This window comes from Danio aesculapii, chromosome 8 (assembly GCF_903798145.1).
Source record: "Danio aesculapii chromosome 8, fDanAes4.1, whole genome shotgun sequence".
In the NCBI taxonomy this organism is placed as follows: domain Eukaryota; kingdom Metazoa; phylum Chordata; class Actinopteri; order Cypriniformes; family Danionidae; genus Danio; species Danio aesculapii.
In genome coordinates, this window is record NC_079442.1 from 5,801,707 (window position 1) to 5,820,266 (window position 18,560).

General features: G+C 33.8%; 1 protein-coding gene across 5 annotated transcripts in view; it reads right to left on the reverse strand.

The window, feature by feature from the left end:
• aak1a (AP2 associated kinase 1a) overlaps nt 1-18,560 on the reverse strand; it is a 90,123-nt gene that overhangs the window by 37,503 nt on the left and 34,060 nt on the right. For 4 of the 5 annotated variants that reach the window (XM_056463075.1, XM_056463074.1, XM_056463073.1 and 1 more), the window contains exons 5-13: nt 17,352-17,473; nt 17,191-17,272; nt 14,300-14,432; nt 11,356-11,459; nt 9,300-9,379; nt 8,341-8,498; nt 5,457-5,608; nt 4,630-4,971; nt 731-924 (exon numbers count right to left, since the gene is read on the reverse strand). In XM_056463075.1, coding sequence (XP_056319050.1) covers nt 731-924; nt 4,630-4,971; nt 5,457-5,608; nt 8,341-8,498; nt 9,300-9,379; nt 11,356-11,459; nt 14,300-14,432; nt 17,191-17,272; nt 17,352-17,473 — 1,367 coding nt within the window. The remainder of the gene's footprint in view (nt 1-730; nt 925-4,629; nt 4,972-5,456; nt 5,609-8,340; nt 8,499-9,299; nt 9,380-11,355; nt 11,460-14,299; nt 14,433-17,190; nt 17,273-17,351; nt 17,474-18,560) is intronic. The other variant, XM_056463076.1, reaches the window with a different exon arrangement.

The window sequence follows — 18,560 nt, forward strand, 5'->3', positions numbered from 1 at the left end:
TACATTATTACAAAAATCTGAGGAATTCTCAGATGTTCCCATGGCCGTACCAACTTCCCTGCTGAACTCACATTAGAAGTAAAAGATCTAATCGAGCACACAGAATGACTCTGGATTTTACCTTTAGTAAAAACAATTAACACTTAAGAAATTTGGGCATTTTGAATGTGTACGTTTAAATTAATGACGTATTTTATACATAATTTATACTATAATTTATAATTTATATTTATTTTTTCTCAAGCATGTGGATTTATCTTGATAAGTCTATCATTCATTAGGCTTTTTTGAGAACTTTTCTGCTAAATAATTTAATGTGTAACAAAAATACAATTGCTCTGCTTCTCTGAAATGATTTATACAGAACGGTTGAATTTATGTACAGTATTTTAGGCAAGTATAGGTTACTGTAATTAAATGACCTAAAAGTAAAAAGTAATCCTTAACTTTACTTTTTCACCAGAAAACTATTTTAAATTACAGTTGTTATTCACATTGTTTGTAACTAATTACACCCAACACTGCAAGTAAGGCCATACTTTTGAGTTAGTATGGGACGTTGTGATATTGTGTACAAATATTTATAAAATAATAATATATTAACATTATATAACAATAATAATATCTAAAATTATATAATAATAACAACATTATATAAAAGTAATAACAATAATAATAATAATAATAATAAATATAAAATTATATAATAATACACAAAATAATTATTTACTTTGATTTGTTGAGGCTGGCTTCAGCAGCTGCAGCTTGAAGAAGTTGGGTGGATTTGCTCACAGGAACTCCAAATATGGTGCTGTGTGTGACATCACTCAGGATTCGTCTGTGTCCTCCCTTAGGGGCGGTCTTAGGGGAAGAGGGTGGAGTCAAAGAGCCGACTTTATGTACTCCACGACTTCCAGAAGCAGACTTTTACAAAAAGGAAAATACAGAGAGAGAGCATCATTAAAGACGAGAATATGTATGAGGAAATTTCATTTTGTTTGGTAGTAAAGGTCATCTTTAAAAGGTTAAGAAAGAGTTACAGAATTGAAAAAAATACAAGATTGCACTGATTTGTTGAGGAAAAAAGTGGGTAAGTCTTTTTACTTGAAGGGGGTGTTCATAAGACTGTCATGAAATATTCATAAACATGAAATGACACTTAAATATGAATGAGATTATGTGAATGCTTATTACCACTATTATTAAGTGTCATTAACTAATTTAAGTGGTGACAATGTTTAAGATGTCTTTGTTATGACAACTTGACATTAATAAGAAATCATAACCTGTCATAAATCTGTCATAAACATGATTGTCATAAGTAATTAATTCCTTTACCTTCTGCTTAGTCCCTTTATTAATCAGGGGTCGCCACAGTGGAATGAACCGCCAACATATCCAGCATATGTTTTACGCAGTGGATGCCCTTCTGGCCGCAACCCAATACTGAGAAACACCCATACAATCTCACATTCACACTCATACACTACCGCCAAATTTGTTTTCCCAATTCACCTATAGCGCATGTGTATGGACTGTGGGGGAACTGTGGAGCACCCGGAAGAAACCCATGCCAACACGGGGAGAACATACAAACTCCACACAGACATGCCAACTGACCCAGACAAGGCTAGAACCAGCGACCTTCTTGCTGTGAGGCGACCGTGCTAACCACTGAGCCCCTGTGCCGCCCTGTCATAAATAATTGCCATTGTAATTGTGTCATGAATTTTATATCAGATTCATAACATTTTTCTTGCCTCAACTACAGTGGTACAAATTGAATTAATCATTAAAATGTCATTAAATATTAATGACAAAGAGTAGTGAAACAGTTATTGACAAATTGTAATGACGACTGAATTTTGTTCCGCTGAAAATAGTGATTGGATATATATCCATGACAATTATGTTAATGACAGATTTATGACAAGTTATTTTGCCTTGGTAATGTTAAGTTGTCATAACAAAAACATCTCAAACGGTGTCATCATTGCATTTAAAATGATGTGACTGAGCGAATGACACGGTTAATGACAGTTGTCAGGAGCATGCATAAAATATCCTTTCTATTCATGACATGTTTAATGTCATGATCATAAAGGTCTCATGACGGTCTTATGAACACCCCCTTTAAATAAAGTGTTACTAGAAAAGGCTGATCTGGGAAAATGAGAAAAATGCACAAAAGTTCACCTTTAAAATAGTTTTTGGCAGTGAAGCTGTTTAACGTTACATGACAGCAGCTTATTAAATTAAATGTGTGATACATGTGCTATATAAAAAAAAAAAAAATTAAAAAAAAGAAACCTTGTTACAGGTGGATTTGTTTTTCTCTGCAGTTGCTTTTTTGGCAACCGTTTATAATAACTAAACAATACATGTTGAACCTGGCACACCGTAATTTGATGTAACATATCTAATTATGTTATACATACTGTATATTATCGTACAGTATGTACGTGTATAAAACAGATTTTCAATACTACAACTGAAGTGGCCTGAGTAAAGTCCTGACCTGAATCCAATTGAAATGCTGTGGCATGACCTTAAAAAGGCGATTCATGCTCGAAAACCCTCTAATGTGGCTGAATTGCAACAGTTCAGCAAAGATGAGTAGGTCAAAATACATTAAAAAAATATTATTAAACTAATATTTTTTTTGTTTTCAGATATGTTTTTATGCTGTTTACAAAGCATTAAAGAGTACAATTGCAAAAAAAAAAAAGGAAAACTCCAAAAAATTTATTTTCTGTTTTTGCAAATGACCTCTACAATTCACGTCATTCATTTATATTCATATGTATGAGAGAGAATGTAATAAGAGAACTTAAAATGCTTTTGAAATTGAAAAAGGTAAAAAATTTTGAACATTCTGATAAATATCTGTTTTTTTGAAGAACAAAAGCTACATGGCTTCTGAAACTGTCGTGTCATTTTTTTTTTATAAAGATGAACTTCATGTGTCACATGTTCACAACAAAGTTAGCGGCATATTTATTTTTTGACACAAATGAAAATGAGACCATCAGAGACAGAAGTATTCAGTCAAATGTACTTTTGTTCAACAACATGGCAACTTTTCAGATGACAAAACATCCCAACATTTTCCACATATAAACACTTTAATAAATAGAAGTGCATGTTGAAAATGACACGTAATCAAGATCTTTATGCATGTGTCTCATTTTCATTTGTGTGAAATTCAATATGGCGTCCACTAAAGTCTATAGACAGAAGAATCGTCTTCATGAAACATTGCCCTGCATATTACATAATTATGCACAAACTACATAGTCAACACCTACTGATTTCATGACAAACATTTAGCAAAAACTGCATGCAAAAAAATCTGTATAGTTTGAATGTGCAAGAAAAGCTATTGAGAGGAAAACACCTTTACAAAGAGAATCACCAGGCTGCATATACACTGCACGGTTCAAGTGACCCAATTCCGCTTTTTTTTTTTGTTTTGTTTTTTTCACAGATGAGATATGGCCCACGTACATATAAGCAGGAATAAGTGACATGGAATATCGATTTACTCAGATTCATGCCTCGCTTATATGTGTAATTTTATCTGATATAAATGGGATCTGTGCCCTTGTGTCTGTAGTGTAAGCAGATAGATCAGATTTTTACCGGTCAACGCGAGTCACGCATCATTAAAAACGGTAGCTAATGACGTCAACTCTGACGCTTTTATTTCGCAACAAAGTTCTTCACGGGTCCCAAACCATGAATCTCTTATACAAGAATAAAAGAAGCTTACATATAGTCATGTAGAACAGGTCAATGCATTTAAGCATTTTCACGAGAGAGAGAACGAGCGCGAACGCAACATCTGCCGTGTAAAACAATATATACTAATATAATACTATAGCATAGATGATGTGAACCATGTCTATACTTGAATCTGTTGGTCAAACAATGCATTAGGGCTGCACTATACTGGCAAAATATGCGATATGGACGATATAACGTAAAAAACATTGATATAACAATATTTCTTACAACAAAACATTTCCCTTTTAAAATGCTTGGTTTTTAAATTCTTTACCCATTTCATATTATTAAAATTAACATGTGAAAGATTTTATTCAGATCTAAATAATTATAATTAATTAACAAAAAACTGTCAACCTAATAAACCGGATAAAATTCCTCTCACACGAAATCTGCGCGCGCAGAAATCCGCAGACTTTTACCCCATAAATGAGTCAATATATTTACTTGTGCACATTTATATTCATTCAGTTTTTAAATTAATTTCAGTAATATTGAGTAATATGAAATTTACAATAAAAGCTTGTAAAGTAATATTTTCTGTCTTTTAGTAGATATATTACAGGAGAAACTTGCTTTGTTTCCCAATTAAGTGGATCTAATTGGATTTGCATTGTACGCATTACACAAAAGTTAAAAAGGTATTATTTTTTATTTCATATATTATGTTTTTAGTAAATGATGCTCCTAAAATCATGGCAAAAAATGTCCGCAGATTCTGTCTGGACAATGGGTCGTCAAAATAAATAGATGAAATCAGATACAGTAACAAAATCAGAGGTCATCAGGGCCTGCAGTGTAAATCCAGCCTAATAGATCAGCCACATATGACCGGATGGTTACCCTCTGCTCTGGCTCTCCTTCAGAGTCAGTGGATGGAGCTGAGCTGCTGTTAGGTGGAAGCAGGGTGGAGGAGGCATGCGATGCAGGGGGTGGAGGTGCCATAGCTTTGGTTTTAGGTTGCGCAGACACAGAGGCATCACCATCTACACTATGCGGAGACTCTGCAGGCGGGGCCGGGGCCATTGCTTTGGGTTTTGTCTGTGTGGTTGCTGATAATGTTGTCAGGCGGTCGGGTTGAGGGTGGTGCACGGGTGGAGGGGGTGCCCTATTCTTAGGTTTAGATTGTGTGGAGGGAGATGCAGCCATTTGTGCTGATAAAATGCTGGTCTGCGTTGAGTGATGCTGTTATGATAGGAGGTACAGTCGGTGCAACAAAACAAATGGCAACACAAATGATGAATAGAATGACGATAACTGCAACCACTTTTACTTGCATAATAACATATTTGTGAGTAAAATAAGATATTCAATTAAAAATATTATAGTCAGAATATATATATATATATATACACTATACTATATATATATAGTCAGAATTATTAGCCCCCCTTAGAATTTTTTTATCTTTTTAAAATATTTCCCACATTATGTTTAACAGAGCAAGGAAATGTTCACATTATGTTTGATAATATTTTTTTCTTCTGGAGAAAGTCTTATTTGTTTTATTTAGGCTAGATGAATGAACATATATATAACACGAATTGCTTAAACATGGATGAACATCTCACGGCTAATGTAATTGTTCATCAGTATTTTAACATCTATAAAATACCTTGTAAACTGTGTCTTGTGATGTGATTTTACATAATAAGTCATTCAGTAGTTACCTGTTGTTGAGCTGTAAAGAAGGCTGTATTTTGCTGCTGCACGAACATTTGTGCGTGCTGGGGTGTGGTCTGTGGTGGAGAGGGAGTGGCCTGTATTTGAGCGGGTGTGGCGTGCTGCTGAGCGACAGGAGGCTGGGAAGCCATGTTAACACCTGTGAACACACAGAAAAACAGATGACACGCACACAAACAAACCCCAAAACTCCTTCTCACAAAAGACAAGCAAGAACACAGACAACAGTCTGATGATTAAGAAACCTTAAAAATGATATCACGGAAATTGCACAAAATAATATTTGTTCCTACAACTTAGTGGACGCTTGACTTCTTCCCTTGTTTTACTAAAATCATTGCCACTCTGTACTAAAATATTAACAATGACAATAGTATTAATTTTTCTAATTATTATCATATTACTATTACATATTATTATTAATTATTATGAATTTATTAATATTATTATTATTCATTCATTAATTTTCTTTTCAGCTTAGTCCCTTTATTAATCTGGGGTCGCCACAGCGGAATGAACCGCCAACTTATCCAGCATGTTTTTACGCAGCGGATGCCCTTCCAGCCACAATTTAGCCTTCCCAATTCACCTGTACCACATGTCTTACGACTGTGGGGGAAACCGGAGCACCCGGAGGAAACCCATGCGAACGCAGGAAGAACATGCAAACTCCACACAGAAACGCCAACTGACCCAGCCGAGGCTTGAACCAGCGACCTTCTTGCTGTGCGGCGACAGCACTACCTACTGCGCCACTGCGTTGCCCATTATTATTATTATTATTATTATTATTATTATTATTATTATTATTATTATTATTATTATTATTATTATTATTATTAATAATAATACTTATTATAATTGTATTTACTAATTTAAATCAATACATATTCATATTTACATAATTATTATTATTATTATTACTTTTACCCTTTCAAAAGGTGATCTTTTTTTTAAAGATTTATTTTTGAACTTTTTTCCATTTATTATAACATGACAGTCATCATAAACAATAAAAGCAATCAAGCATACATATCACCAGTATCAGGTTTATGCATACGTTTTGCTACGGTTGCGCCATCCGTCCACACTACGCTGTAGTTTTCGAGCACCGAAAACGGAGCTTTTTGGAAACATCGAAGAGGCTGTTTTCATTTTAAAATGCTGCTGCTCCATGTTAGTGTGGATGGGGGAAAACAAAGACATCTGAAAACGGGGGTGTGGCTGTTCATTCGTCTGATTGGGGCTTTTTCCTCAATATTCAGTAGCCTACACACAGTTCAGTCTTGCATCCTCTCTTTGTAAGTTCAAATTTCGCAAGTTTGATGTGGAAAACAAACTCCCAAGGACAAGTCGGGTGAATCTTCAAAAGGGAACAGTGTACTTTAAACATGATAACATGATATAAGGAACTGCCTATTTACATTTTGATATTAACAGACACCAAAAATGTTGAGGCATCGTGTAGCTGCATATTTACATGAGCATCATCTTCACTGTATGCATATTTATAACAAAACGCAGCCTATAACATTAGTGCCTCCTTTCATTTTCATTGAAAATACGAAGCTTACCTCTCTTTCGATGAATATCAGTTTTAATAATCAATAATGGCCATTATAAAAGCATAACATACATCAAGTTTATACAATATAGGAAATGAAGGAAAGTAATCAGTCAAATGTGCGGAATCAGTGTACGCGGTAACATTAATTATTATATTAACCTAATTTATCTTTGCGCTCAGCCAAAACACGTTACCTGAGAACAAGTAATAGATTCAAAAGACCAAAGTCTTGGAATATGTCATTAGATAGAGACAAGATGAATTAAATATCACGTTTAACGAATATAGTGAGACTAGATGCAGCAGTAGATCCTTGATGAACAGTCTGACGTGCACAGCTCTCATCTGGGTAGATGTGCTCAAAGCACGCTGCAGTGCATGCCAGAGTGTGTGTGTGTGGTCACGTTATGTGCGTGTTCATCAGAGTAATGTGGACGGAGAGTTGTTCAGAAACGCTGGGTAAAACGCTAGTGTCATTTTCATTCTAAAACGCCGTTTTAAAACTAAAACATGTTAGTGTAAATGGAGCCTCTGTAGTAGACAAACATATATGTGTTAGCTTCAGTGATAGGAACATTACTAAAAAAAAAAAAGTGAGTATATGATGACAGATAAAGCCTTTAAAGTAGACCTGGGCATTTTACGACCACCCATTTGAGCGGCCCGCGTGAAGTACTTGGTGAATTTAAATTCAACTGGATATGGTTGAACGGCAAAACATCTCAACTTTACAGAGTACCGCAAACGCATCATGAGTCATATGACAAGAACCAACTAGAGAGCTTCACACTTTGTATGCAATATTCACAGGAATAACGCTTGACTGATTAACTCAGACAAACAACTATGAAAAACAACAACAATGCCAACAACAACCGGTGCAATGCTTCAGTGGATTTTAATCTTTGAGCTCTTGTGCACACTAAATTTATACATGAATCCAAGATTTTTTTAAAACATACAGTATCCTTTAAATTTAAGTCACAGAACCCAATGTCTGGGTCTAGGAGTAATACAAAATATATATAATAAAGACTTTTATCTGTGGTGTAATTTCTTACAGAAAATCAACACAAAATAAGGCCACAAATACTGACGCAAATTTAAGCCGCAGCAAAATCCGTCATTTTAGGCCACAAAATTTTGAAAAAAGTCCTATGATATCCCGAAGGGTCTGCATAACAGTCTTGTGAAAAGGGTCTATATGATGTGCGAGGTGTCAGAAAAAAATAGAAAGAGAGATTGAGCATGAATAGATGAGACCGAAATGATGGGACGCCTATATTGAAAAAAAAAACACTCACTGATTGGTTGGCTGGGTCCTGGAGGTGCATTGGGTCTTTTGCGAGGGGTGAGGGCTGGTTGGATGGGCAGGATGCCTGTGATTGGTTGAGCCTGACCAGCCTTGGGACGCTGCCGGGGTGCGATGGATGTCTCAGTGGTGGGGACTGGATCAGTGAGCCTGAATGACAAGAAAAGCTCAGTCAGAACTAACAACTTTTATAGTATGAGATTGTATGAAGAGGACCTATTATGCAAAAATCACTTTTATAAGGGGTTTAAACACAGTTGTGTGGCAACAGTCTGTGATTATAACCAGCTACTAATGGTAAAAAATGTATTCATTTAATTTTTTATAATCACACTTGATAAAAACAGTCTGCAGAAACACTTCGACACACTTGATCGACATTCTCCCTTTGTACATATCATCAGCGGTGGAAAGCCGCGCCCATTAGTGATGATCTCTCCCTCATTAGCATTGGATGTTAGTCTTGTTTTTGAATCTGCCATTTTGCTGACACACAGGCATTTTTAGCTTTGCCCTCTATTGGAAAAAAGCACAATTTCAATTGAATTTAAAGCAACAGTCACCAAAACGACTAAAACGAAGGGTCAAAGCTTAAAATGGTCAGTTTCTAAGCGTTATAAAACATTATTTGTGGGATATTTTGACATCATAGACTTATTTTACTTATTGCAATAATAGGCATAATAGGTCAACTTTAAATAATACACTAAACGCCTCCTATTTATAAAAGGCTTTACATAAAACAAAGTGACTTCTAACAGAATCTTGAAGACACTAAATAACATGTTGAGTGGGATTTTGAATAGGGAAAATTGGGGAAAAATATACTAGTATGGAGTCAGAGATAAATGTGAGTGTGAAGCTTGACGGTGAGGTGTTCCAGAAATGGAGAAACTCATCAAATTTACTCTGAAAGATAACTGAGAGCACGCAGATCACGCGAGGCCTCACCTGGCTTTGTTTTGACTCTTCTTGGCCACAGCTTCACTCGCTCTGATTGGCTCCGGGAGTTTAGTCGGAATGGGTGAATTCTGGAAGAGTAAGAAAAAAAGGATTAGCAGCATGTTGTTTTATTTGGCTTGTCAACGACTTTAATTTCTGGGTGAAACATAAATGTAACGCAAAAACATTTTAAGTAGGATGATTAAAGACTTTAAAAAAAAAAGTGATTTAGAACTGATTTTTTTTTCTTACAAATAATACCAGTCTAAAACAAACAAATTGAAAATATAAATAAACTTAATAAATAAAATTAACGCTAAAAAGAACTAATTAAAAATATTCAACAATAATAATTATAATAACATGTATTGATTAATATAAAACAAAATAATAATAATATTAATAATAAAATTAATAATAACATTAATTAATAAAAAAATATTAATAAATTATTATTATAAATAGATTTAAATTTATAAATAATGCCTTGGCAACCAAAAAATGTTTAAAATTACAAACATTTCCTGAATCCACATATTCACAAAATTATTGCACGATATTTATTGATGATATATTTTTTAAACTAAAAGCAAAGCTAAAATTATGTTAAAAAAAACATAATTCTAAAATAATAAATATAACACTGAAAAAAAATATTCAATAATAACAATCATAATAATACATTTTTATTATTATTAGATTTAGATTTACAAATAATGCCTTGGCAACTAAAAAAATGTAAGTGAACATTTAGTGAATGCACAAAAATCACAAAATTATTGTACGCTAGCACTGACAACCCTTAGTGATTATATCTTTTTAACTAAAACCGAAGCCAAAAATATGTAAAAAAAAAAAAAAAAAAAAAAAAAAAAAAAAAAACTTAAAATAAAAATTAAACTTCAATAATAATAATAATAATAATAATAATAATAAAATAAATTATTTTTAAATTAATAATAATAATAATAATAATAATAATAATAATAATAATAATAACAATAACAATATAAATAATAAAAAATAATAATAATAAATAAAATATTTTTTAATAAAATAATAATAAATGATTATAATTAAATTTAGATTTATAAATAATGCCTATGCAGCTAAGAATTTTTTTTTAAATGACAAACATTTAATGAATCCACATATTCACAAAATTACTGCATACTACCATTGACATAACCCTTGTGATGATATTTTTTAACTAAAACCAACGCTTAAATAAACTGCTTAAAATAATGTATTTAATAGAAATTTAAATAAGCTACACTGATGTAAAATAAAACATGAATAGTAGAAGTCTTATACAAATATGCGCACAGCAGTACTGAAATTACAAATACTAATAAAAAACATGAATACATTTGTGTGTGACTATGCATGCATAAGTGTGTTTGCCAACAGTAAGATTGTGGTTATTTTTTTGGTCACACTTTACAATAAGGTTTATTTATATAGGTTATTTATATAATCCAAATTTGTGCTTGTTAAAGCTAGTTAAGGCATCATTGGTTAACGTGAACTAACAATGAACAATTTATTTCCATTAACTAATGTTAACAAAGATGAATATATACTGTAGTAAAAGTATTGTTCACTGTTTGCTCATGATAATAAATCCATTATCTAACATCAACAAAAATAAAACCATATTAAAAAAGTGTTACCAGTATTTTAAATAAATGACGCAGGTTTAAAAAAATGAGCAGAATGCATGTGTATATCTTATATAAAGTCATTTTTTGTGCATGTCGATGTTAATATGCCTCTGATCATGACTCAGTGCTTCCATTATGCTATCAATCCAACTCAGAGTGGGAGAGGCCACTGGATCTGAGCCAATTGGCAGCCACCGGTGACATTCCACTTCCTCTGCCGATACGTGCGAACAATTACGATATCTACTCAAAGCAATGGCCATGAATTAAACATGGATTAAGTAGCATGTGCTGGAACAGAGAACAAAAACTGTGTAGAGAGTGGCGGGAAAATAGGTGAGAAGATGAGGGCTAGTTAGGGCACCGGAAGATCTGGTGAAGTCTAAATGAGCAGCTCTTACGTGAACGTTCTGTACAGGACACTCTTTCCGGGACAGTTTAAAGGCGAAATATGACACCTGGTAGATATCTGGCCTTACGTCAGGGTCTGGCTCCAGCATGTAACCTGAGGGGGGAAAAATGAAACAAAAATGACAAACATTTTTATCAGTTGTGTCACTCAAATTAAATTAAATCCCAATTTTTTGCTTGTAAGATGTTTATATAGCTAAACATTCAGACTAAGAATGGATTTATTTAATTCTGAAACACAGTTAACTATAACCTGAAATATAAACTAAATTAATTTGATTTGAATACATTATAAAATGTACATTATCCAAGTTTTAGAAACAACAAATAATAACTTGACCTCTGGTTGATCATTTGGTATCAGAAGTGGTGTATATGAAAGACAAAGGCCTCTACATAGATTACGTCTATTTTACCAGAATAAAATATGATCATGCCTTGATTTTTAATTATTTTAATTAGGACAGTAAGGTCTGACTCTTCTTAGATAAAAGTCTTGTCACTTAACAGACATAATGAACAGTATAGAATATAAAGTCATGCTGCAGTGAAAAAAGAATGAATATTGTGTATGACTCCCATGAGCTTGGAGGACTGCATCCATACATCTCTGCAATGACTCAAATCACTTATTAATAAAGTCATCTGGAATGGCAAAGAAAGCGTTCTTGCAGGACTCCCAGAGTTCATCAAGATTCTTTGAATTCATCTTTAATGCCTCCTCCATCTTACCCCAGACATGCTCAATAATGTTCAAGTCTGGTAACTGGGCTGGCCAATCCTGGAGCACCTTGACCTACTTTGCTTTCAGGAACTTTGATGTGGAGGCTGAAGTATGAGAATTTGCCCTCTTCTGTGGTTTGCAATGGAAAGGCGAGCACAAATGTCTTGATACCTCAGGCTGTTGATGTTGCCATCCACTCTGCAGATCTCTCGCATGCCCTCATACTGAATGCAACCCCAAACCATGATTGTACCTTCACTAAACTTGACTGATTTCTATAAATCTTGGGTCCATGCGGGTCTTCTGCAGTATTTGTGATGATTAAGATGCAGTTCAACAGATGATTCATCAAAAAAATCGACCTTTTGCCACTTTTCCAAATAATCAACTAGGAGTCAAGTTATTATTTTTTGCTCTTACAACTGGAATCAATGACAAGACTTTGGTCAGGTAGTGTAATTCCAGTGATGTAAAGCTTAATTCTCAGCATCATTACTCCAGTCCTTAGTGTCCTATGATCCTTTAAAAATCATTTTAATAGGATGATTTGCAACTCAGAAAACTTCCCTTAGCAATGTCGATAACAGCTGTATTGCAATATTGTCACGGATACTGTGATTTCTTTATTTTCTTTAAGAACAAAGCGCCATTTCTCATTTATTTAAATGTACACTGTAAATAAATGCTGGGTTCCACACAATTTGGGTTGGGGCAACATAAAGGAATTAAGTTAACTTACTGGTTTTTACAAAGTTAAGTTGACTGAACACAAAATAATTAACTCAAGAAAACTCAAGAATTGTGTTGTTTTAACTCATTTTAAATAAGTAGTTTGAACAAACAGCAAATATCATTTTTTAAAGCGTATTTAAAATGCAATATTAATTAGTTTCTAAATTAAAATAAAAATGTATTGGTTTAAAGGTGAAAACTGCAATATTTAGGGATGTACAACATATCAGTGTCCATATCGATATCGGCAACCAAATTAGATTTTTAATGTTATCATTATTCATTTTGATGACAAAATTAGGACGTTTGACCCCCAGTATGTGAACTAGGTATTTGAACTCCTGGTTCAAAACACACACAAGCGCAGGTTGCCAGATTGACGACACCGACAAAGGCTTATTTAAATTGTGTTCTAAATAAAAGCAGCAGCACACGATAGAAGGAATATTTTCCATTTTAAAATGAGTTTTTGTCCAAACTAACACCTGAAATTTATATTTTAGAAACAGCTGCTATTTCTTGCAGCTGAACAACAGACAACTGACAATAATCACCTCAGGTACACCTCATGTGCTTTATTCTGTGTTAAATGCTAATAATGTGAGTTTGAATGCCATTTTACATGATATTTATTGCCATATACTGAAAGCAACAGCAGCAGCTTTAGAATTGTGACTCAGTGCAAACCAACACATATCAGTAACTCAGTATGTACATTTAATAATGTTAAAGAGGTTTAATTTGTATTAATTACATGATAAACCTTACCATTTTGTCAAAGTGCAGTGAGTGCACTATTCTGTGCTTCTGAATGGCTGTATTTAAATTTGTCTGGTGCAAACAGCCAAACTGTTTCTCACTGCAAATCTTATCACGCAGTGTGTTGTAAGGAAACGGGGTTACAATGTAACCTGCTCACCTAATGTTTACGCTTGTAATATTTATACTATTTGCTAATTAATAACCACCTCATGTGGAACTCTGAATCTGCGTCTCATTTCGGAGGCTGCTACTGTCCACCAGAGGTCGCATTTCGGTTGCGGACACACACTTTGAAAGCCATCCTGACTGAATGAATCTAATACGCTGTTTTCCATCAAGGCAACCCGGAGTGCGCTAAACTGGCATTGGCCGGGTTAAAAGATCCAAAACAAAGACAGACATACTGGCACGTAACGTCCATTTTCAAAGCAGAATATCTTCAGCATTGCTTTCAGATAAACAAGAATGTTCACTTAGCATGTTTCTTAAATATATGCAAGCATATGATGGTATTTTTTATGCTTTAGAAGAGTCATAAACTTACATACAGCTACTCTAAGTTTTACTGGTTGAACCATTTCACATGTGAAATGCCAATTTGGGAGTAATTAGAATACACACAAAATTTAAACTTTGAAACGAAGTGTCATACTCTTCAAGACAGTCTTCCCTTAACACATAAACCTATCAGAAGTGAAATGAAGAGCTGTTCTTACGGATGAGACAGTGCATGTCGTGCGAGTATCTGGAGTTGTCTGGGATAGTGAAGCTGCCGTCACAGATGGCCACCTGACTCTCTCCAAACGGCAGTGTGAAATAACACAACTTATACAACAAGCAGCCCAAAGCCTGAGGACACAAACAGACAAGAGTCACTGTGCATGGTTTCTGCTACATTTATTCACCCATGGCGGGGCGCCACACTAAAATTCATCCCGCCACGGCTGCATTACAGCTTCTCATTCAAAACATTCAGTTGCTTTTTTTTTTTAATAGCGGGTGATAATCGTACCAAAATGTATTAAAAGGTAAGTAAATTATAACCGCTCAAACTTTTTTGTAATCGTAGTAGTGCTGTGCGTTACTTGTTTAAGGTGACATGCTGACTGACAGGTGCGTGATGCGTGAGGTCAACAAACACGACATAGCTTTCAGTTAAGATGAACACTGTTTTGATGATTATAGTTTACAGATAAAGGTCAACTGCATACAATGACTTTATCTTGCTGGAGTTTATAGCCGTTTCACTTTACTTCGGGACGCATTAATGATGCTCTGTAGGTCTATTGGAGACATTCATAAATATTTCTAGCAAATCTATTAAATGTTGGAGACATACTCGTTCCATAAACGCACTGAATTGCGTTTATTTGAGAGCGCACAAGAAAATCAGCGCTTGAGCAGCGTATTTGAGGGCGTGCAAAGAAGTTGTGCATGAACAGAGGAAATCGGCGCGCAAGCAAAGAGATTCAAGAGATTCACATGCTCGTATTACATAAATGCGATCTCGACATGTAATACTGCGCTCACGACATTTGTCATTGACATAACGCCATAGGTAGTTGATAGATCTGTGTAAAGGCTGCCGCCACAGCTGGAAAAAAAAATCCTAGAGCAAACACTGCTGTGTTTCTGAGCACTGTCTGAAAAAAGAACAACTAAAAACATACAATACCTTTCGTTAATAATGCACACTTAATATACAGTTGAAGACAAAAAAATATTAGCCCCCTGTGAATTTATTATTTTTCTTATTATTCGTTAGTGATGTATCACAGAGCAAAGAGATTTTTCTTAGTATTTACTATATTTTTTATTCTGAAGAAATTCTTATTTCTTTTAGATTGGCTGGAATGAATGAATGTATGAATGAATGAATAAATTATTTAATAAATGAACTAATAAAGAAAGAAAAAAAGAATGAATAAACAAATAAATGAATGAATGAATCATTCATTCATTCCTTTTTTCTACGGCTTAGTCCCTGATTTATCAGGGGTCGCCACAGCGGAATGAATCGCCAATTTATCCAGCATATGTTTTACGCAGTGGATGCCCTTCTAGCTGCAACCCAGTACTGGGAAACATCCATACATTCACACACACTCTCATACACTACGTTAATTAGTTTGTTCAATTCACCTGTACCACATGTCTTTGGACAGTGGATGAAACTGGAACACCCGGAGGAAACCCATGCGAACACAGGGAGAACATGCAAACTCCACACAGAAATGCCAACTGGCCCAGCCGGAGCTTAAACCAGCAACCTTCTTGCAGTGAGGCGTCGGTGCTAACCAATGCGCCACATGAATGAATCAATTATTGAATAAATAAATAAAGAAAATAAATAAATAACAGAAAAAAATAAAGTGAAAGATAAATAAACAAACAAATCAATCAATAAATTATTAATAAATAGTATTAATCAATAAATGAATGAATGAATAAATAATTAAATAAATAAGAATAATTAATTAACGAATAAAGAAAGAAAAAAAATGAATAAACATATAAATCAATAATTCAATAAAAAAATACAGAAAAGAATGAAAATAATGAAAGTTTTCCCAGAGATGGGTTGCAGCTGGAAGGGCATCCGCTGTGTAAAAATGCTGATTAATAAAGGGACTAAGCCGAACAGAAAATGAATAAATGAACGAATTAATGAATGAATGAATAAAAGAAAATAAAAATAAATTAATAAATGGACGAATAAATAAAATGAAAAAATGAATGAATCAATTTATGAATGAATAAATAAATAAAATAACTAACAGAAAAAATAAGAAGAAAATAAATAAATGAAGAAAATAAATATATGCATCAATAAATCAATACATAAAGAAAAGAAATACACTGAAAAATAAAGAAAAAAATAACAAAAAATAATTAATTTTAATGAATAAATTCATAAATGAACGAATAATGTTAGAAAATTAAAAAAAAATAAATCGATTAATTAATGAATAAATAAAAGAAATAAAAGGAAATAAATAAATGAATGAATAACAAATGAAGAAAATAAACAAATGAATCAAAGAATCAACAAATTAATAAAGAAAATAAATACAAAAATGAAAAATAAATATAAATAAATGAATGAATAAGCATATAAATCAAATAATGAATAAATAACAAATGAAAAGAAAATAAAAAAAATAAACACATGCATAAATAAATGTATAAGAAAGAAAATAAATAATTAAAGCCGCCTCGTCTTTATTGTTTTTGACATAAAAAAAAAACTCTTGACTGTTATTTGCTCAAAATACGTTAAAAAGTCAAATACATGTGAGCCACAATTATTTGCACTCCATGAATTAAACTTTCAAATGTAAATATTTTGTTAATATTTAGATTAAGGGTAACAAAGGTCAATAAAGGCATTTTTCCTCCATCTTTCTTTGGTCATATTTACCAAGGGTGCCATTATTAGTGGAGCGCACTGTAGACTGTAAAGGATTAAAAATAACTTTTGAGATCTTTAATAATCCTATGAAAGTGGTTACATATTCATCAATAATCAGTTAGACACAAAAGCTTCGGTTGCTACTAAAAATACCTTGTTGTCACTGCAGGTAAATGATTATTCGACTTGACTCACCCATATATCTGCTTTAGTAGTGATAACCATGCCTCCGTACAGATTGACCATTTCTGGAGCACGGTATGAAAGAGTAGTGTACCTTAAAACACACATGAATGTAATATGACTGATGTGAACAATTCAAGTGTGTAATGCAAACAAAAGAAAGCAGCTCTCACTTCTTGATTTCTTCTTCTACTGCTGCCACACCTTCTGTTTGCGGATTTTGGGAGCGGTTGATGGCACTGCCGAAATCACACAACACATAATGACCTCTGTCATGGAGCAAGATGTTCTCCACCTACAACACACACACACACACACACACATACAAAGAGACGAGACACATATACAGTTGAAGTCATATTATTAGCCCTCCTGTGAATTTGTTTTTAGAATATTTCCCAAATGATGCCTAACAGAGAAAGAGTTTTTTCACAGTATTTCCTATAATATTTTTTCTTCTAGATAAAGGTCTTATTTGTTTTATTTCGACTAGAATAAATGCAGTTTTTTATTTTTTTAAACCCATTTAAAGGTCGATATTATCAGCTCCCTTAATAGTTGAACAAATTTACTTTACTAAAAAATAATTATGTTTTGAAAAATGTACAGTAGGAAATGTATAATGAAACATAATCCTTAATCTGTAATTCAAATTCTAATGATTTATATGCATAAAATGAATATAATATAATAACATACAATTTAAGAAGTTAAGGCTAGAAAAGTTCATTTGATTCAACTCAAAATGTTCTAAGCAGGATGATTTTTTTTACAGTGTACATATGTGTATTTATACAGTATTCACGTATATAAATATCATGTATGCATGCACATTCACCGGCCACTTTATTAGGTACAACTTACTAGTACCAGGTTGGACCCACTTTTGCCATCAGAACTGCCCTAATCCTTCTTGGCATAGATTCAACAAGGTACTGGAAATATTCCTCAGAGATTTTGGTCCATATTGACATGAGAGCATCACGCAGTTGCAGCAGATTTGTCGGCTGAACATCCATGATGAGGTGCTTTATTGGATTGAGAACTGGTGACTGTGGAGGCCATTTGAGTACAGTGAAGCCAGTCTGAAATGGATTGGGCTTTATGACATGGTGCGTTATCCTACTGGAAGTAGCCATCAGAAGATGTCATAAAGGGATGGACATGGTCAGCAACAATGACAACTCAGGTAGGCCGTGGTGTTGGCGCAATGCTTAATTGGTACTAATAGGCCCAAAGTGTGCCAAGAAGATATCCCCCACACCATTACACCACCACCACCAGCCTGAACCGTTGATACAAGGAAGGATGGATCCATGCTTTCATGTTGTTGATGCCAAATTCTGACCAGACCATCCGAACGCCGCAGCAGTAATTGAGAC